The sequence below is a fragment of the Petaurus breviceps genome, unplaced genomic scaffold (assembly GCF_028583685.1).
Source record: "Petaurus breviceps papuanus isolate PSGF00001 unplaced genomic scaffold, PetGlider_PUasm1.0 90701, whole genome shotgun sequence".
Taxonomy (NCBI): Eukaryota; Metazoa; Chordata; class Mammalia; order Diprotodontia; family Petauridae; genus Petaurus; species Petaurus breviceps.
The window spans coordinates 7,454,314-7,476,323 of record NW_027187316.1 but is presented as its reverse complement, the minus strand read 5'-3'; the positions used below and the strand labels follow the sequence as shown (position 1 = coordinate 7,476,323).

General features: G+C 42.7%; 2 protein-coding genes across 10 annotated transcripts in view; one reads left to right on the top strand and one right to left on the bottom strand.

The window, feature by feature from the left end:
• MRPL14 (mitochondrial ribosomal protein L14) overlaps positions 1-2,205 on the bottom strand; it is a 37,215-nt gene extending 35,010 nt beyond the window's left edge. Inside the window, exon 1 of one of the 6 annotated variants that reach the window (XM_069065878.1) lies at positions 2,097-2,205. The gene's annotated coding sequence lies outside the window, so the exon portion shown is untranslated. Of the gene's footprint in view, positions 1-2,037 lie in introns of all 6 variants that reach the window. The other 5 variants (XM_069065875.1, XM_069065876.1, XM_069065873.1 and 2 more) reach the window with 5 other exon arrangements.
• Positions 2,206-2,481: 276 nt separating this feature from the next.
• TMEM63B (transmembrane protein 63B) overlaps positions 2,482-22,010 on the top strand; it is a 42,756-nt gene continuing 23,227 nt past the window's right edge. For 2 of the 4 annotated variants that reach the window (XM_069065870.1, XM_069065869.1), the window contains exons 1-5: positions 2,482-2,547; positions 9,470-9,643; positions 10,015-10,094; positions 10,410-10,448; positions 13,204-13,294. In XM_069065870.1, coding sequence (XP_068921971.1) covers positions 9,497-9,643; positions 10,015-10,094; positions 10,410-10,448; positions 13,204-13,294 — 357 coding nt within the window. In that variant the 5' untranslated portion in view covers positions 2,482-2,547; positions 9,470-9,496. The remainder of the gene's footprint in view (positions 2,548-9,469; positions 9,644-10,014; positions 10,095-10,409; positions 10,449-13,203; positions 13,295-22,010) is intronic. The other 2 variants (XM_069065872.1, XM_069065871.1) reach the window with 1 other exon arrangement.

Here is a 22,010-nt window from a genome sequence, read left to right as displayed (position 1 = left end):
AGTCCATCCTTCAAATAGATGCCAGACTTTTTTCTTGGAATATAAATTTCATCATGCCACTCATCTATTAAAAAAATTTCAGTCCCTTTTTACTGCCTATTTCTGTTTTGCCTGGAATTGGTGGGCCTACAAAATCTGAAACTGTCCTTTTTTGCCAGCTTTACATCTCCTATTAATCCACGCATTTTATGCTCCTGCAATGGAGGACCACTAACCATTCCCCACTCTCTGTGCTCCCAGCTCTGTATCTTAACACTACCATATTCCTGGAATGCAGTTTCTGCCCATAGAATTCCCATCCATCCTTTAAAACCCAACTCAAATACCACCTCTTTCATTAAGCTTTGCCTGCCTCTCCCTACTCCACAGCTACTTAAGAACTTCCACTCCATCCTGACCTCACAAAGAAAGGAACAAAATAAAATGCTAACACTATTATTACTGATGTAATAATACATATAATACATACAGCTGAAAGTTCTGTAAGGTCTGGTCCCACCTTTGCCACTTAATACTTGTATGCCCTGACCACTCTGAGCCTTTTTTTTCTTTGAGGAAAAGTACTTTACTCTCTCACTTGATCTTCACTCCTGAGCAGGAAGATTATTTTCCTCAAAGAAAAAAAAAGGCTCAGAGTGGTCAGGGCATACAAGTATTAAGTGGCAAAGGTGGGACCAGACCACCTCTAGGGTTCTTTCCATAATTGCCCAATATGTTCTATTAAATATTTGTTGAATAAATGTTGACCCCTTACAGAAATTTCAGCCTGAAATGTATTATAGCAATAATAGTTAATATTTATTTGGTGCTTTTAAGGTTTTCAGAGTTCTAAATACTTGAAGCTATTTACATTTTCAAACTACACAAACCAATTACCAATTGTTGTAGAAAGTAATACTCTCACTAGTCCTAAAACTACTTCCACCAAACTTCAAAGGGGATGGGATAAGGTCAGGACAGTTCCATGGTTTTCTGGATTTGATGAATAAATTGGGGCTTCCCAGTCCTTTTCAAAGTAAAGTCCCAATCATTTTAGTCCCTGGAAGATAGATTCTGTATCTTTAGTGAAATAAGAATGCATAGAATAACTGCAGTTCAAGGAATTAACTTGTCCATCAAAGGGAATGAAGTTAAAGCAAAGGACTGACTCCCTATTCCATAAGCATACTGGACAAGGGCATAAATAAACAAGACACATCTCAAAATCTAGAGTTGGGGAGGGAGACCGAGAGGAGGGGAAAGAAACCACACTGACTGAAAAGGGGGAGAGCAGCCTCACAGCCGTGACAGGCTGATAACACAAGAGCACAAGGAAAGGAAGGCCAGGATCCACTGCCATTCTCAATGCCTTAACTACAATCAGCCCCACCTATCCACAAGCACCCAGGGAGCAACGCAGCTATTCATTCCTAGGGAAGGCAGGTGAGTCATCTCCAAACAAGAGTAATGGGGGCCACAGGTCTGGTGCAAGGAGGCAGAACTACGGGCAAATGTTGGCTGATGTGCCCCAGTTCAGTCAATTCCCTACCACCACCACCACCACAAATTCCCCAGGAGGGAGGGTAGAAGAAAACCCGTAAAGATATATTAAAAGAGACGTAGGTATGGGGGTGCAGAGGGACACGACACTTATCCTACACCCTTCCCTACATGGGACCTCTCCCCATCATCCTGCCCTTTACTCCAACCAGGAACTCACTCTCATTTGTCCCCTACTCTTTCCTCCAGAAGCCTTTCCCTAGATCTTCCCCCTAAATCAGGACCTTTCCCACCCTTATTCTCTGCCCCTCCTTTACTCCAACCAGGAGCACCTCCCCCACCAAACCCTGCTCCTTCTCCCCTAAGCAGGAGCCCCTCCCCCACCAAACCCTGCTCCTTCTCCCCTAACCAGAACCCCTTGTTCCCCTGGCCCTATTCCCCCTAACCAGGATCTCGCCATTTACACCACACCGAGTTCCCTTCCTCGTTGCCTCTATTAGGTAGATAAATGCAAGAAAAAAGAAAAACTTTTTTTTTTTCAACTCCCCCCGCCATTACCCCTCTCACCGCCGCGTTAGAGAAAACCTGGGGACCCGGAGGTTAAACGCGCGCCTTACCCCGCCCCCACCAGCTCCAACACCTAGACTCCACAGCGCCCTCTGCCCCGCCCCATCGCTTTGGCAGAGCGCTTGCGCGCTAGGGTCTCCCGGGCCCCATTCCACGCCTGCGTACGTACGTGCGTGCATTTGCCATGTGTGCGTTAGGGGGCGGGCCCCGGGCGGTCGGCGGCGACGCTGCCTCGCCCCCTCCCTTCCCCCGCCTTCCCCCCTCTTCCCCCCCTTGACTTCGCTCTCTCTTCCCGCCCCTCCTCCTCCTCCTACCCAATCCCTCCTTCCCTCCTCCCGCCTGCCTCCTCCCCTCTCCCTCCTCCCCCAGCCGGGAGCCGCGGCCGCCTCAGGAGCCCGGAGCCCTAGCCGCCCAGCTACAACCCCCTCCCCCCGCCCCCGCCCACCCCGGCCCCGAGCCCCGACCCGAGCCTCGGAGCGGGAGCCGAGTCTGCGCCCGAGGGTGAGTAGGCGACCCCTCCCCGCGCCCCCACCCCCATTGCCGAAAATCCTCCCTAGTCCAAAACGGGAGAATCTAATTATGCGGACCCCCCCCCCCAAAAAAAAACCTCCCGACCCCCACCTGGGATCCAAATGTGCCCCGCACTGTATCCAGCCCCGGGCCTCGGGGCATCCAGTTGTTCGGGGGTCCCCACCCTACCTCTTCGCTCACCTGGACAGTCCAGGTGCGTGCCCCCTCCCCCACGATGCGCCCTCCCGGGTTCCGTTCCCCTCCCCCTCGTCCGCCCTTTTTACGGAGATCCAGATGTTGTCTCCCCCTCCCCCTCTTTAGGTTGGGGGTTTGGGGTTGTTTTTTGTTGTTGTTTGGGGGGATTGTTGAAAGGTTTTTTGTTGTTGCTTGCGGGGTGGAGAGAGGAGGGAACAGTGTCGCAAGATCTGATAGATTCCGTGGATTTTACCGCCTCCCCCCCACCCCGAGACACAAACACGCGATCGAGCGCGCACACAAACACACACACACACACACGAGTGGAAGCTTTCCTTTGCCCTGGACCCGGGCTGCGGTATGACTGCACTGTGTCCCCTGGCCCAGACTTGGGGGGACTGAGCCAGGGAATGGGGGGCGGGGTGATCGAGAGAGCCTGCTGGGGGGTGTGGAGGGGGTGTTGATTGTGTGTCTGTGTGTTCGAGCTCGTTTTGAGTGTCCTTCCACCCCAGCACAATGCAGTCTTATTCTCGGCGCTAGCCCGAGGCTTGGTGGCGAGGGCAGTGGGATGATCTAGGCTGGACAGGGGCTAGTTCGGAGCCTGGGCCTAGGGGGAACAAGGACATCTTCGGGGCACTCCTTTTCTGCCTGGAGGTGGGTATTTAGTAAGGATAGGCTATTGCCCTTTGTCCTGCGTGGAGGCCAACAGGGTGTCAAGGAATGGAGAGGTCAGTGGGGGGGAGGGGGGAGCCTGGCTGTCCTTGGTGCTGCCCCCTGCCTGGGTCGTTGTGGGCCTAGGCCTGGCATCCACAGGGGATGTCCAGCCACAATTCTGGTTCCTCCAGTAACCCAGAAAGAGTCTATGTGTGTATGTTTTGGGGGGGGGGAGGTTGATACCCTTGCTTCTCTGCCTACTAGGGAAAGGGTACTGATGCCAACTCAGAGGGTTACATGAACACTGAGGTACTGGAGTAGGGAGTGTCTGCCTGACTGCTGAGGAACACTGCCTTCCCTCTCCTCCCTACCCTGCGTGGAAAGAAAAGGTTGGCATGGCTGCCCTCCAGGGCAGTGGGGTGGCATGAGAGTCCAGGCCCTGGCATGCCCAAAGTATTGCATGCTGGAACCTGTAGTTCAACCTGTCTTTCCCTAATGGGTAGAGAGGGTAAGTGATAGATTGGTATTCTCGTATCCTATACCTTCCTAGGTCATAGAAACACAGTATGCCATTTAGTGCTAGAAGAGACTTAAGATCATCATTCTAGCCCAACACTCTCCTTTTCACAGAGGAGAAGACAGATAAAGCAGAATGACTTGGCCAAGGTCACTCAGCTAATTAGTGGCAGAACCAACTCTAAAGCCCAGGTCTTGTGGTTCCCAGTTCAAAGCTCTTTTCATTATACCATACGGCCTTCCTCTCTGGTCCTGAGCAGCCCCACTGTCACTCAGATGTGACTGGAGGACACAAGGGAAATAGTGGACCTGGAAACAACTCTGGTGGGAAGTCCCAAAGAAGGGATTGTACGGGAAAGACCCTAAGTAGCATTTTCAAAATAAGCTTAATCATAGCTATCTTGACTTAAGTAGCCCCAGAATAAACCCTGCTGATTTTGTGTTTGTTATTGTTTTTATTTTTTGTTTTTTACCAACTACTTTCTCTACTAAACAACCTTACAATAACAAGTCCCTGTTGTGCCACAGAATTTCTCTTAAGAAAGTAAAAGCTAAATTAGAGCTAGAAAAAAGATTAGACATCATTTTCTCTCTCAGTCTCTCTCACTCTCTCTTTCTCTCTCTTTCACACATACACACACACACCAGTTTTATAGATGTGGAAAGAGATCTATCTAGAAAGTGACATGACCCAGGTTCATCAATAGTAGATCCAGGACACCAACCTCAGTCTCCTTGGCTAGTACAGTTCTGCCCTTTTTCTATGCAGTGGACTGCAATTTAAATCCAGACTTCTTGGTGGGAGAAATTTACCCTTAAAGCAAATAAACCCTTAGTCATGGATGGCCACGCTTAGATATGTTTACCACCTGGGTTAACCCTGAAGTTCTAGAAGATACAGAGAAGTTGGAGGTTGAGAAAAGATCTCTACCAGAGGGAGAACTGGAGGGTCTAGAAAAACTTAAACTTTATACCATCACCACCAGTCCCCAAGGCAGCTAATTGGTGCACTGGATAGAGAACTGGGTCTAGAGTCAGGAAGAACTGAGTTCAGATTTGATCACACTAGCTTTGTGACCCTAGACAAGTCACTTCACCTGTTTGCCTCAGTTTGCTCAACTGTAAAATGGGGTTGGTAACAGATTGTACTTTGAAGGGTTTTTGTGAGGACCAAATGAGATAATATTTGTAAAACACAATGCCTGGAACATAGTAGATGCTATATAAAATGCTTATTCTGTCCTCATTTTAAGTTACTTTTTCAGTAATAATCTTTTCAGTCTTATTTTTCAGGCCCATTCTCAAAGTTTTATCTTTACTAGGACATTTCTGCCCCAAGGCAGAGATGTTAACATCTCTGTATCATCAACAGAAAGACTGAGCATGAGAGAGGGTTAGGGATTTGTCCAAGGTCACAGAGTCACCTACCTTAAACTAGAGCCCTGGTCTCCTATCTACAACCAATGCATCTTTCAGATGGAATATACTATCTGACTATAATTATAAGTCCTAAATTACAATTTTCCCTGCAGTTCTACAATAATAAACATTAAGCTCTAACCTTCTCCCTTCACCCATTGTCACCTTACAATAGCAAAACCCTGAATTGGCCTGAAAATAAACTCTTTGCCAACTTAAATTAAGCATCTCAATTAAACTAAGGAAATCTCTCAACACCACTGGCATACCAGTACAAGGAGGAAAGTTGCTATCCTTCATAAGAATTCCATTCTGGTCTCTTGTAAAAGCATAGTGCTGTAATGAAAATTATGCTGGCTTGGGTATCAGAAAACCAAGGTTCCTAGTTTTGCTCTTTACCAGCTGTTTTACTTTGGGCAAGCCATTTAGCCATTCTACACCTAGATCTTCTCTTCTGTAAAATACAGATAATAATACCTACAAAACCAACTTGGGACCTATGGGACCATAGAACTTAGAACTAGATTAAGAGGGAACTTGGAGATCATCCCTAGTCATTGAGTCATTGTGAATATCAAATCAAATAATATGTATAAAGTTCTTTATAAACTATACAGTGCTATGTAAATGTGAACTATGATATTCTTCTCCAGTGCTCTTCAAAATCTTAAAACTGCATAAAACTTGTTCCTCTGCCCCCTTAGCCTCCCACCATCACCTCTGCCATTTTTCTCTTTTGCTCATTTTCTTCTCTTCCATTGGCCCTACAACAACCATAGCTAGAATAACATTCCAGCAAAGCTCCTTTTCAATTTCAGTTCCTTGAATTAACAAAGCAGCTGGCATGACTCTTACCTACTCACCCTGGTTGGGTGGTTAGGTCATGAAGGTCCCTTCCCCCTTCTCCCCCATATGGGGAATGGGAGTAAACAGTCCTACCCAAACTGCCGGGCTTCCCAGAAATGGAAAGGAGAAAGGAAATTGGAACTTGAGGGGGATTTGTCTTTTTGTCTTGACCTCATGATGTGCCTCTGGTGCAGGAGAAGGTTATTGCAAAAACCTCTGGAATAAAGGAAATGGTTTCAAGATGGAGAGGGACTTTGAACCTACATTGTATCCCTAATTTAAAGTTACAGTTTCCTTGGTACTTCTGTTTACACATCTGTATTCGTATACAACACAGACAGATGCACCTATCTGAGACACAGGCCATGGTATGTGTTGTATCTTCATGCCAGGACTGGCATTACATAGCCATACACTCAAAGCAGTTGTTCAGTAATTCAATAAGCATTTGTTAATTGCCCTTAAATGCACAGGGCTTTTACCTAGGCACTGGGAAGGGGGAGGTAGTCTCACCTATTTACACAGATACACCCATGGGCCATCCATATAGTCTCTGTTACCTGGCTCCCCCTTCTCCTACTTCCCTCCTAAATTTCCAAAATGAAATGGTGGAAAGAATCTTGAATTTGGAGTTTGAATTTCTGTTCTTCTTACAACCTGTGTGATCCTACACCAAACCCTTCCTTACTCTGCACCTTGGTTTATTACTCTTTAAAATGAGTGATTTCAACTATTTGATTTCTAACGATCCCATGGATTTCAGAAACATCACCATTCCTCTTTCCTCTACAGCCACCAATTTGTTAGGTCAGGGAGATCTCATGCCCTCCACATATGGGCAACCCCGAGGGAAAGACAAGGGGTTGGGGTGAGGGGCCTGGGAATCCCACTGAGTCATGTCTAGGGCAAGTGGGAAGAGGCTGACTTCTCTCTCAGAGTCACTGCCACGCCCTTGCATTTGTTGTTTGGCCTCAGTCTAGGCAGTTCCTGTCCCCAGGCCCCAAGCAGTCTCCTCATCTACTCAGAGAGACCCCTCTTGGGAAGCTAGCAAGTGAGTAAGTGTGGGGAGGGAGGAGGGAGAGCAAAGAAGCTGCTACTTTGGCCTCATTAGGGCCTTCTCTAGCCTTGGGTCTACGCTCTCTCTACCTCTCACCCCTTGGGAACTAGGCTGTAGCTACTGCCTCCTATTCCCCAGGCTCTCTTAGAGCCCAGGTGTCTAGGCCAGGGATTGACTGGCATCTTTCTCTTAGGATAGGGGTACTATATGCCCCACCCTAATATACTTCCCAGAGGGAGCTTAGGGAGGTCTATAAATAACTGAGGTGAAGCCAGGCCTGCTGAGTAAAAAAAAAAAGGGGAGGGGTGGGGGTTGGAAGGAGGTGTCATTTTATTGTCTTCTTGACTGTAAGCCCCCTCCCACCCTCTGAGGGCATTGTTGGGGAGGGTAAAACTTAAAACCTTCCACTCCCCTGTGGTCTACCAGTAGTGCAGCTTAGTAGAGGTGTGGTGTTCCCAGACAGCCCCGCTCTTTGAAAGAAGCTTAGCATTCTGGGAATTGTAGTCTGAATGGAGAGGAAAAAGACAGGAAGAAAAGAATTTTTTTTTAAGTTTGTAAGCTTTAAGAAATAAATATCTTCATAAAAATAATCCTAGCCATTTAGTCAGTAATCATATTATTGGAAATATGCCCTAAGACAGCATAAAGACCATTCTCTTTTTTAAATATATAGCAGCACTGTATATGATTGCAAAGAACTATAAACAACCTGAACATCCAACAGTTGGCGAATGGCCAAGTAAACAATGACACAAATTTTTACATGATATTTTTAAAAACCTTCCTAACATTTTGATCTATTGGAATGGATTGTTCGGGGGTGGGTGTGTTCTTCCTCAGTGGAGGTCTTTAGAGAGAGGCATTAGGTATTTGTGATGAAGACTCTTCTGGTATGAACTAAGTAGTTGAAGTCCCTTACAACTACAATTCTGTGATTTTCTTTGTGGCCCCTATGTGTGAAACAGCTCAGCAGGAGCCCACTTGAGAAAGCTGGATTGAGAGGAGAGGGGAGAAGAAAGACTAGGTCCCAGGACTTAGTACGTACTATTACCAGAGTCCCTCCATCTCTATGATCATACATAGAGGTACTCTAGTGAACCAGACCCAGAAATCCATACTGCCTCTTGAAACCTAGATTCCCCACCCTTCTTTAACAGATTGGGGGGAAGGGTGGGGGTGGGGGAATGGTACAGAAACCTAAGGAAGTCTCAGATTAGGCTAATCACCCATTTTTGTTTATGCCATTTAAATGTGTTATAGTATCTAACACTCTGTCTTGAATATTTGTAAGTGCTTAGTAAATATTTATTAGATAAATGAATCAAAAAAATTTTAGAGCTAAAAGGGATCTTTTCATTCAGTCCTTTCATTTTTCATGCTACACCTAGTCTATAATGATACCCATTTTTCATGAAGGTGGCTACCCTTTCCACCCTTGCAGATGGAGTGAAACGCCTTCATTCTTTAATGGTCTTCTTTAGTTCTACTGGCCAAAAAATTTAATTTCTTAATGGCCAGCCCTCCAAACAGTGAACTTCTCTTCCATACATGTATATACAAGCCATAATTAGGCAGTACTTGAAGCCTCAATAGCTTAGCACGAGCTTCCAGAGTTCCAACTACATTGTCACAGCCTTCAAACCCAATCACCTTCACACCATGATGAGGAGGAATTTGGTAGAGAAATGATGCCTTTTAGTTCAAACCGGACAGATTGCCTGCCCTGACTCTCTTTGTATCTTTCTACAGGCAGCCATGATCATCTGGTTTAATATAACAACCCTATCCCCTCCATGGGTAACATCACCTGAGAGCCCAGTTCAGCTCTTTCTTGTCCTGCTTCTAGCAAGAGTAGCCTTAGGAGATAGGGGGTGGGAAGGAATTGGAAGGAGAAGGAAATGAGAACTGGAGAGCAAGGAACTTGAGTCCTGCTACTAAGAGCGAGAGAAAAATGGAAGCCACTCTGACCCCAGATCTCTGGGGCTTAGGGTGAGGCAGACTCTACATCTCAGGAGGACATTGCCCTCCCAAAAAGTACTTGTCTTCTGTGGCCAGATCTTCCTATTCCCAGAGTTCCTCAATCTCCCTATACCATTCCACTGGTTTCTCTAGACTGAAGACTAAAGGCAGCCCTTTCTTTTCACTTATGCTGCCCCCAAGGGCCATGGGGTTGAAAGGAGGCAAACCCTAAGACCTTCAACTGACCCTTTTCTTCCCTCATTGCAGGAGGACGATGCTGCAATAGCAGCCACAATGCCCTTTCCGCTGGGCGACCCGATAGTCAACAACTCTGAAACCAAGGATTACTGTTACAAAGCACGGATCAGAAGCACCGTACTCCAAGGGCTGCCTTTTGGGGGAATTCCCACAGTACTTGCACTTGATTTCCTATGCTTTCTTGTGAGTGCTCAGACTCCCTCCAGTCTCCACCATGGAGGACTCCCCTAGCTCCAACCCTAGAGCATCATCAGGGATACACATAGTTCTCTCACCACCTCTTACCAATACACAAATACCTATTCCAGCTGCAGACCTCCTAACAAAAGCCCCAGCCTTCCTGTTCACATATAACTAAGGGATCCCCCCTGTTCCTTCCCTGATCTGCTAATAATATACCCAACTCACATCTCTGGCCTCAGACCCTGTCTTATCTGAACCTCCCACTTACCCTAAACTCCAAGACCCCTAAATTATCAACATTGTCCTTTCCATATAGAGGATGTGCAAAACCCCTGGTTTTGCCAATCTCTTCCCTATATCCTTTGCACCAGTTGTTGCTGTTCCTGTTCTCTGTCCTGCGCAAGGTGGCTTGGGACTATGGACGACTGGCCTTGGTTACCGATGTTGACAGGTAAGGATGGAGGAGAGGGGAGGGAGGAGACAGAGATAAGAGTTACCCCTGTTCTCTAAACTTGTACCTTTCCCCATTCAAGGCCCCGTCATTTTCTCTTTTCCGCATGAGTGTGACTGTGCTATTCTCCTACCCCTTCCATATCTGTTGTTTTTTTTGAATAGGGAAATGTACTTTAGGTCTTGGGGGAAAGTAGTATAGTAAGAAGTGATCTTCACTTAGAAGGTAGTATTTACTAGGGGGAGGAGGGTCATGGAAAGGATGCTGCCAGAGCCTTACCTGCAGGCCTTAACACTCTCTATTCTCTGTCCTCAGGCTGCGACGCCAACAGAGAGACCGAGTGGAGCAGGAATAGTACGTGGGGCATCAGCCCCTCTCTTTCCCCTGCAAACCATCTTCCCTTGCTCCCTTGCTTTCTCACTTCTCATCTCTTGCGATTTTGGTGTTTTCTTTTGCAGTTTGTCTCTCTGCAGTCTCATGGTGGTTTCGGGATTAACTCAGGCGGTGTGCTTTGCAAAGAAGGGAGTTCCTCAACTTGTCTCTGGGTTTTATGCACACACATACACACATTCTCACACGTGTAGATTTACAGCCTACCCAATCCCAGAATTGAGCATCAAAAGGATTACGGGGCTGGCACTGGGGGAATCTTCTAGATTTTTTATTAGGGAGAATAAAAAAGGGGATCCACTGGACAACAGACCTCTCCCACCTAGATACACTCAAACTCATCCTCAACTGCAGAGACAAGAAAGAGGTTCCCTGTGGCTTCCTTCCCCCTAAGCCCTTGTTCTTTAGATTCCAGAGTTCCCTCCTAACTTCCTTTAGCGTGGTGGACAGGAAGTCTGCCTGCCCCCAGCTGCAGGATCAGAACTCTCCAGGGAGCACCGGCTCCTGCCCTCCTCTCAGCCCCTGTCGTGGCCCTGCCCCTCTCGCCTTGGTCTCTGTTTGCAGGATAGAAGCTGCTTTGCTGCTGCTGCTGTTGCTCCTGCTCCTGCTGCTACTACTACTACTGGTGGGGGAAGGGGAGTAAGGGGGTCAAGGGCCAGTTCTGCAGATGTCTCCCTCAAACACCCCCTACAGGATAGGAATTGGGAGCCAGCTCTATTCCTTTCTGACTCAGGACCAGGAAAGAAGGGACTTCACAGGAGTTTCCTTGGCAGGGTCATTTACAAGCTGACTAAGCCTGAAGTTTCTCATGAGGATGGTACCACTGCCCCCTGCTGGAAAGCTCTTCACACTGCAATGCAGATATCCAGAGGCTGCCCCGTTAAGGCCCTTAATTCTAGTCAGGACCAGCCCCTCCCTCCTGCAGAAACAGTCATGTAGGAGTTGGCTCAGCTGCCTTCTCTCCTGGACCGATGTCCAGGGTATCCTATCCCCACCCCACCCCATAAGAAACTGCTTGGCAGTTCACAGTATATAGTGTGTATATATATATAACTTTTAAGCTATTCTCACAACTACCTTGTGAGATAGGTAGTACAAACATTATTATTCCCATTTTGCAGATGTGGAAACTGAGGTTCAAAGATGTTAAATGACTTGGCCATGCTCATACAGCTAGCAAGTGTTAGAGCTGGGATTTGAACACAGGTCTCCTAACTCCAGGTCTAGTACTTTTCATCTGCTCTCTCTAGTTCTTTTATGTCTAACCTCAGTCTCTCCATTAGAACACAAATCTATTTCTTACTGTTGCATTCCCCATACTCACAGCTCATATATATAATCATATAACTCACATTTATGTAGCACTCTCACAAGTTTAAAAAGTGCTTTTCTCACATCAGCCCTATGAGGTGGAGATAAATATGTGGACATTTCTTCTGTAATCTCTTGGTAGGGCCAAAGCTAGAAGAGGTCCTAGAGCTCATTTAATCCATTCCTCACCTCTGACAGATGAGAAAGTGTCATTGCTAAAGAAGTATTACCCCAGAAGAGAGGTGGCACAGCAGAGCAGAAAATAATTTGGGTATCTGACTAGCCATCCTTTCCAGGCTTCAGAAGGCTTTAGGCACCATCCCTACCCTATTCCTTCCTCTTAGACTTTGTTTTCCTAAGACATCTTCTGTTTGTAAGAGCTGGGGAGGACCTGAGGGATCATTGAGCTCTACCCCCTCCTTTTATGAATAAGGAAACTGAGACCCGACTCTACTCACAGAGAATCAGAGTTAGAACTCTGGTGTCCTGACTCCCAGCACAATGCTCTTTCCACTATTCCGGCTCTTACATTTACTAACTATCTGGTAATAGGCCAGTCACCTAACTTCTCTGGGCCTTAGTGTTCTCATCTGTAAAAAGGGGGTAATGATGCTTGAAACTCCCTACCTTATAGGCTATTTGTGAAGAAAGTAGTTTGCAAGCACTAAATAGAAAGTTATTACAACTCAGTAGCTAGGTGGTGTAGTAGATAGAGTGCTGAGCCTGGAGTCAGGAAGACTTATCTTCCTGAGTTCAAATTCAGCCTCAGACACTTACTAGCTGTATGACCCTGGGCAAGTCACTTAACCCTATTTGCCTCAGTTTTCTCATTTGTAAAATGAGCTGAAGAAAGAAATGACAAACCAGTCCAGTATCTTTGCCAAGAAAACCCCAAATGGGGTCACAGAGTTGGACACAACTGGAACAACTAAACAATGACAAAATTATTACAACTCAGCTTGCTTTTTTAATTCCAAATAGACTTACACTCTAGTCCCAGCCCTAGACAGAGCATCTCACACCCATCATCTTCCTTAAGGCTAGCCCCTACCCTTTTCTAACCACCTCCTGGACTTCCCCCTACCCTCTTTCCTTCTAACCACTCCCATTCTCTTCATTCATGCAGCATTGATTGAGTACCTACAGTGTTCACAATCCTGTACTAGACATCCCCACGCCTCCTTGAGAAAGAGAGGAGACAGAAATGGGAAAAAAGGGAAGAGGAATCACCCCATTCCCGTCTTTCACTCCACATCCCCGCTTTGCCTTTCTCTGTTGCCCTGTGCCTTCCTTGGCCTACAGAGCTGTGGTGTAGTAGCACCCTTTCTCCTGTCTGAGGTAGGGGAGGGCATCAAGCATCTCTTCTCTAACCCTTTTCTCTCCCCTACCCCCAACCCCCACCTTTCAGTATGTCCTCAGCAATGCAGGCAGACAGCCATGACCGCTACGAGCGCCTCACTTCTGTCTCCAGCTCCGTGGACTTTGAACAGAGAGACAATGTAAGTGACCTCCTCGTTTCCTACTTTCCCCACTATGAACAGTGGTGATCAGCAGTCTCATCTTCAGTTGTAAGGCACAGAAAGGCAAGGGGCCAGCCCCGTTACCCCTTAAAAACCTTCTAGCCTAGCCCCTCCATTTGTCAGATGTGGAAACTGAGACCCAGACAAATGAAGAAACTGCTTGCTTGTTAATTGTCAAATCTAGACTGGAACCCAAGTAGCTTGACTCTTCATTCAGTGCTTTTCCCATTGCACCACTGCTTCAACATGCAAGAGAAATTTCTGTGTTAAAAAAATATTTCTAGTCCCATCTAATGACCCATTCATTTCAGGCCAAGTTCCTTACAAATAATAAAACAAAAAATTCTCTACAAATGGCTTCTGTCCTCCACCTTTTCCTTTCTTCCCCAAAGGTGGGTGGTTCCAGGAAGTCTTTAGGAGCTCCAACCTGATCCTTCCTTGGGCAGGCTTCCCTGAGCTGACTCAGGGGCACCCTCCTCTCCTAAGAGCTCACTCAGGCTTCTGCTACTTCTTCCCCAACAGGGAAAAAACAAACAAGAAACCACCAAGGAACATGCCACAACAGCCAGATGGCATCCTTACCCCTAGTCCTTGGCTTTCTTCCTACCCAGTAACATTCTTAATTAGTCACCATCCTTGACCAGGAGATGGTAGCCAACAAAAGCATCTAGTGTGACAGTGGCCAACCAAGTGCCCAAAGCCTCCTCACCCCTGACGAGGTAACTCACTGTTACCTTACAGAGGTCTGACAGAGCAATTCAGCAGACATTTATTAAGCTCTTCTCTCATGCCTGGTTGCTATACTAGACTTTGGGGCTTCAAAAAAATGAAATGAGGCATAGTTCCTTCTCTCAAGGAGCTTATCATTTATTGGGGGAGGGGAGTAACGTGCACCCTAATAAATAATAATAGAGACTAAGTATTAAATACTTAGTATTTAATAAATTATATAAAAACTAAGTATTAAACACTTAAGACTATGCAAAGTGCTCTAAGAAATTCTAGAAGAGAGAGAGAAATCACCTCTACCTAAGGAGATCAGGAGAAGCTAGGAGATATCACCTGAGGAGGACCTTGAAGGAAAGAAAGGATCTCAACAGGCTTGGAGATAGAAGAAATTCATCCCAGGTTTGCAGGAGCAAAGGCAAGGAGATGAGACACAATTAGGGAGCTTTTAGTAGTCCAATTTGGAGTCTAATATGAAAAAATAGTGTTAGACAAATTAAAAAGCATATATTAGCCTCTTCCTGTGTACCAGACACTTGGCTAGGTGGTGGGGATAAAATACAGATGTGATGCAGTAACTCTCATAAAGGAGCTTCTCTTCTAATAAGGGAAGCCTTTCCATACAGAGGAATGATGGCCAGGGAAGGGAGTCTTTGTCTGGAAGAGTCAGAGGGATGAGGAGGAGAGCCAAAGGGGACTGGATTGGCATGTCTTTTCCCAAAGTAATGGTATTATTGATCACTGTTTCCAGAGTAAGATATCAGAGAGGGAAAGACATATCCATGTGGTGGCTGGACAGATGTCAAGATGTTTGGAGTGGATCTGAAGCATGGACTGGGGCTAGCCAGGGGTAGAGATCTGGTCCAGAAAGGAGAACTATGCCAGGTGGGAAAGCAGGGTGGTCAGTGGCAGGTTAGATGCCAAGATGTCTCTAAAGTTGTGAAACATCATCTAGACTAGAGCCATCTTCATGCAACAGTTTGGTGAATTTAAACTCCTTTGGCAGTCGAGCTCAGGTAATACTGGAAAAATAAACTAGAATCAGCTGATGGGAGGCCCAGGCTAAGGAGTTTGTCTTTCATGCAGGAGGAGGTAGGAAGCCACTGATCATTCTTTGAGCAATGGAATATTATCCAATCTGATAATTGTGAAGATGATTTGGGGAGTGTTGTGAAGGAAGACAGATTTGAGAGTAGAGAGAGTGGAGACTAGGGGCCCACTGTTAAAATAGTCTGTCAGAGGCAATGAGTAACTGAGCTAGGATGGTGGCAGTATGATTGGAGAGAAGGCAAACACAGTGGATTTTAGAGAATAAAACTTAACAATTGGTTGAATATGGTGAGGGGAAGGAGGGGAAGTGTAGGGAAGAGGGAGGAGTCAGGGATTCCAAGATGCCCAATCTCAGTGCTTGGGAGAAATAAAATTGTTGGAGAGAAGGACAGAATGTTTTTAAACTTTATTTTAAACTTGAAAAAAACAAATCCCTCAATATATATCTGTGTGGTATTCCCACATTAACCATGAATCTGTGTCTCTTTCTGAGGCTTATTGCTTCTCAGGAGGTGAATGGCATGTTTCATCTTCATTCTTTTGCATTCATAGTTTATCATTTTATTGATTAGAGTTCTAGTCTTTCAGAGTTGTTTTTCTCAAGTCATGTTAACATCACCATAAATTGTTATCCTAGTTCTGCTCATTTCACTCTTCATCAGTTCATGAAGTTCTCCTCAGTTTCCTCTGAAATTGTCCGTTTCGTCATTTCTTATGGCACAAGAATATTCTGCAGCATTCATATTCTTCGCTGTGTTTAGCCATTCCCCAATGACAACATACTCACAGTTTTCCAGTTTTTGCTTACAGAAAAAGAGCTGCAATAAATATTTTATACACATGGATCCATTTCCTCTTTCTTTGAAGTACAGACCTAGTAATGGTATTGCAGAGTCAGAGGGTGCTCAAAGATTGGTAATTTTCTGGGCATTGTTCTAAATTGATTTCTTTTTTTTTTCTTTTTTTCTTTTTGGAAGGGTATTTGGGGTTAAGTGACTTGCCCAAGGTCACAGGCTAGTAAGTATTAAGTATCTGAGGCCAGATTTGAACTCAGGTCCTCCTGACTCCAGGGCCAGTGCTCTATTCACTGCATCACCTAGCCACCCTCCAAATTGCTTTCTAAAATGTCTGGGCCAAGCCCCATCTCACTCAGCTACTATACCTGTTTTGCCAACACCCTTCCAGCATTTGTCATTTTCCTTTTTTGTCATCCTTGCCAGTCTGATAAGTGTTGGATGGAACCTCATATATGCTGGAATTTGCATTTCTCCAATTATTAGTGCTTTAGAGTATTTTTAAAAATATGTAATTGTCAACACTTTGGATGTCTTTGAAAACTACCTTCTCATATCCTTTGACTATTTGTCTATTGGAAAATGGCTCTTAGTCTCATAAATTTGAGTTCCTTATATATCTTAGAAATGAGACTTTTATCAGAGAAACTTATTGCAAGTTTTTTTTTCTAGTTATCTGTTTCCCTTTTAATTTTTACAATATTAGATTTGTTTGAGCAAAAACTTTTTGACTTAATCAGTTATCTATTTTATCTTGTGTGATCCTCTCTATCACTTGTTTAGTTATGAACTCTTCCCCTATCCATAGATCCAAGAGGTAATTCTTCCTTGCTTCTCTGATTTGTTTATAATGTGACTTTTTATATTAAAGTCATGTATCAATTTGGAACTTAACTTTGATGTGAAGTGTTGACCTAAACCTAATTTTCCTTGGATTGCTGTTCAGGATTTCTCCCAATATTTTTTGTCAAATAGTGAGTCCTTCCCCCAGTAACTAAAGTCTTATTGAACACTGTATTGCTGTGTTTGCTTCTTTATATTTAATCTGTTCCACTGATGAGCCTCTTTTTTTTAACCAGTACCAAATCATTTCTGTTATTATTATTATATATTCTGTTATGTTATTATTGCTTTGTAGTACAGTTTAAGATCCAATACTGATAGACCCCCTTCTTTCCGTTTTTTTTTCAATATTACCCTTGAGAGTCTCTTTTTTCTTTTAAATTTATTTATTTTTAGTTTACAACATTCAGTTCCACAAGTTTTTGAGTTCCAAATTTTCTACCCCTTCCTCTCCTCCCCTACATCCCCCCAAGACAGCGTGCAGTACAACATAGGTTCTACATATACCTTCACATTAAACATTTTCACAATAATCAAGTTTTAAAAAAGAATTATAACCAATGGAATGAACCACGAGAAGGAAGAAACAAAGCAAAAAAGAAAGAGAACAAATAGTTTGCTTCAATCTGCATTCACACCCTGTAATTCTTTCTCTGGATATGGATAGCCTTTTCCATTATGAGTCTTTTGGAGTTGTCTTAGAACTATGCATTGCTGAGAAGAGCCAAGTCTATCAAAGTTAGTCATCACAGATACCTGGTTCTGCTCCCCTCATTCAGCATCAGTTCATCTAAGTCTTTCCAAGTTATTATGAAGTCCATCAGCTCCTCATTTCTTATAGCACAATAGTATTCCATTATATTCATATACCACAACTTGTTCAGCCGTTCCCCAATTGATGGGCATCCCCTTGATTTCCAGTTCTTTGCTATCACAAAAAGAGCTGCTATAAATATTTTTGTACATACAGGTCCTTTTCCCACTTGTATGATCTCTTTGGGATATAGACCTAGAAGTTGTATTGCTGGGTATGCACATTTTTATAGCCCTTTGGGCATAGTTCCAAATTGCTCTCCATAATGGTTGGATCAGTACACAACTCCACCAACGATGCATAAATTGTCCATAATGCAAAAATTCCAGTTTTCCCACATCTTCTCCAGCATTTATTAATTTTCCTATTTTGTCATGTTAGCCAGTCTGACAGGTAAGATGTGGTACCTAAGAGTTGTTTTGATTTGCATTTCTCTAATCAATAGTGATTTAGAGCATTTTTTCATATGATTATAGGTAGTTTTAATCTCTTTCTCTTAAAACTGCCTGTTAGTGTCCTTTGACCATTTCTCAATTAGGAAATTACTTGTATTCTTATAAATTTGACTCACTTCTCTGTATATTTTAGAAATAAGACCTTTATCAAAGACACTGGTTGTAAAGATTCTTTCCCGACTTTCTGCTTCCTTCCTAATCTTGATTGTGTTGACTTTGTTTGTACAAAAACTTTTCAATTTAATGTAATAAAAAAAGTATCCATTTGCTACCCTTAAGATTCTTGACCCTATAGGGGTGGCCAGGTGGCTCAGCGAGTAAGAGCAGCGGCTCCAGTGTCGGGATGACCTGGATCAAATGCGGGCTCAGATACTTAGCACCACACCCAGAAAAAACTGGCCATGTAACCTTGAGCAAGTTACTTGACCCCTATTGCTTTAAAAAAAAAAAAAGATTCTTGACCCTACTAAGTTCTTCCATGTGAATTTCATTATTATCTTTTCTAGCTCAATAAAATTTACAACTCTTTCGGGAGTTTGATACAGCACTGAATATGTAAATTAATATAGGTAATATTCTGTTATATTGGCTTGACCTACCCATGTAATTAATGTCTCTATTTCTGCAAAGAGTATTTTATACTTTTATTCATGTAGTCTCTATATGAATCTGAATAGATACCCCCTCAAATATTAATAGCTTCTATGGTGATTTTGAGTGAATTGCTTTTTCTGTCTTTTCTTGCTTCATTTTGTTGATTATATATGGGAATGCCAATGATAATTTATGTGGATTTATCTTAATTCCTACAACTCTGCCAAAGTTATTATTTCATTTAATTTTTAGTTGATTAGGGGCACACCATCATATCTGCAAGAAGAGATACTTTTTGCTTCTGCTTATTCTCTCAACTTTTTTCTTGTCCTACTGTTCTTGCTAGCATTTCTAACACTATATTAAATAGTAGTGTCAATAATAAGCATCTTTGCTTTACAAACTCTGATCTCATTGGAAAGGTCTCCGGCTTTCTTTCATTACATTTAATTTGGATTTGGAGAAATACTATTTACTATATTAAGGAAAGGCCCATTTATTCCTATTATTTCTAGAGGTTTTCACAGAAATGAGTATTGGATTTTGTCAGAAGCCTTTTCAGCACCTACTGATTAAATGTTTTTTGTTATTTATATTATTAACATAGTTTATCATATTTATAGTTTTCCTTATGTTGAACCAGTACTGCATTCCTGGTATAAACCCAAACTTGTGATAGTGTATAATCTTTCTAATGTGTTGTTTTGTAGCCTACTTGCTAATTTTTATTTTTAAAAAATTTTTGATGATCAACATTCATTAGGGATAATAGTCTATAGTTTTCTATTTTGTTGCTAGTTTAGGTATCAAGACCTTATTTCTATCATACAAAGAGATTGAAAGGGTACATTTTTTCATATTATTGCAAACAGCTTATTTTGTAATAGAATTGATTTTTTTTAATATTTTAAAGAATTTACTTGTGAATCCATCTGGTCCTAAAGTTTTTTTTCCTTTGAGAATTCGTATGTCTTCTTCAATTTCTTTTTCTGATGAGTTTTTTAAATGTACTATTTCTTTTTTATTAATCTGGGCATTTTATCTTTTTGTGAATATATATTTCCTCTGAGTTATCAGGCTTGTTAGCATATAATTGGACAAAATAGTCTAATTTCCTTTATTTCCTCTAGAGTTGTTCTAAGTTATTTTTTCATTTTTTATTTAAACTGTTTAGTTTTTCTGTCTTAAAAAAATAAGGTTAGCTCTTGATCTCATTAATTTTTTTTTAAACCAGTTCCTAGTAGTGTTTTTGCTTTCAACCTTTATTCATCCCTTTTAATTTTCAGAATTTCTGGTTTTTTACTTGGTGAATTTTTGTTTGTTTTTGTTCATTTTTAAATTACATGTCGAATTCTTAATTTGTTCTTTGTCTTTTGTATTCATAAAAATATTTAAAGATACACATTTTCCCCTCAGAATGGCTTTGGCTGGTTCCCGTAAGTTTTGGCTTATCAGCTAATTTTACTTTTTTTTTTTCTTTTTGGAGGGCAATTGGGGTTAAGTGACTTGCCCAAGGTCACACGGCTAGTTTTTTGTGTGTATTAAGTGTCTGAGGCCGGATTTGAACTCAGGTACTCCTCACTCCAGGGCTGGTGCTCTCTATTCACTGTGCCACCTAGCCGTCCTTAAAACTTTTTTGTTTTTTTGCCTTTTGGAGGGCAATTGGGGTTAAGTAACTTGCCCAAGGTTACACGGATAGTTTTTTTTGTGTGTGTGGGTGTTGTGTCTGAGGCCAGAGCTGAACTCAGGTCCTCTTGACTCCAGGGCCGGTGCTTTACTCACTCACCCCTCATTTTGCTTTTTCAATGAAGTTTTCTGTTGTTTTTATAATTTATTTTTTGAACCACCAGTTTCTTAGAATTGTGTTATTTAGTCTCTACTTTGCTATTAAATCATTTAGGGGCTCTTCATTATAATTTTATTGTTTTATGATCATTAAATAATGTGTTGAATATTTCTATTTTTCTGCAATTTTAAATGAGGTCTTTGTGTCCCATACAGAGTCAGTTTTTATGAAAATGTCATGTACTGTTTATAAGTATGCAAATTTCTTTCTGTTCCCTTTCAGGAATTGCCAGATCTGTCATCTCCAATTTTTCTAAAGTTCCAGTCATCCTTTTAACTTCTTTCTTGTTTATCTTTTGGTCTAACCAGATCAATTAAATAAAAGGGGATACATTAAGATACCCCTTATTAACACCATTATTTTTTTACTATCTATTTCTCCCTTCAATTCAACTGTCTTTTCCTTTAAGTATTTAGATGCTTTGTTATTAGGTACATATATCTATATAATATTAGAGAGATAGTATTAATATTGATTTGTTATCTATGTCTTTACGTTAGGGTTAGGTTACAAAATGGTATAATATAATAATGAGCATAGTGAAATTCTGCAAAGGGCACATTCTACAAAAGAACAAATTTTGGACATGAATTATTAATTCAGTGAACATTTATTTAAATACCTCCTGCCCTGTGCATATCATAATGTTTAGCATTGGGGAAGATAGAACATTTCAATAAGATGCTTCCTCCCAGCTGCCTTCCAAAAAAGAAAGAAAAAAAAGGCAAAAAAAAAAAAGAATTACTTTCATTTAGGGGTGGCTAGGTGGCACAGTGAATAGAGCACTGGCTCTGGACTCAGGAGGCCCTGAGTTCAAATGCGGCCTCAGACACAACACAAAAACCTTAGGCAAGTCACTTAACCCCAATTGCCCTCCAAAAAAAAAAAAAGGCAAAAAAAAAATAAGATGCTTCCTCCCCTCATAACAATAGTAGTAATAATAGCTATATTTACATAGCACTTTTAGGTTTGCTAAGTGGTTTGGAGGCAACTAGATGGTTCAGTGGATAGAGCATTGGGTTCCATGAGTCCAGAAAACCTGAGTTCAAACCTGGCCTCAGACATTTACTATTGATGTGACCCTAGGCAAAGCACTTAAATTCTGTTTGCCATAATCCACTGGAAAAAGAAATGGCAAACTACTCATATCTTTGCCAAGAAAACATCAGGGACCATATAGTCCACAGGGTCAAGAAGAGTGGAATACAATTGAACAACAAAGTGGCTTGCAGGTTATCTCACTTGATCTTGATAACAACCCTGGGAGGCAGATGCTATTATTATACCTGTTTTATAGATAAGGAAACTAAGGCTGAGAGAGATTAAGTGAATTACCTAGGGTTAGTCTGCTAAGTAAATGTCTTAAGGTAGGAATTAAATTCTCCTTCCTGGCTCTGAGTCCTGCTGTCTATCCACTGTGCCACCTAGCTTTCTCCCTTCATGGAGCATACTGTCTAATAGGGAGCTAAAACACAAATACAAGTAACTCTAGTACACATATTGCATGGTAGATGCATTAGAGTTTCAGAATAAGGTAAAGTGTGATATCTGGGAGGTTATCACAAGTCCAAGA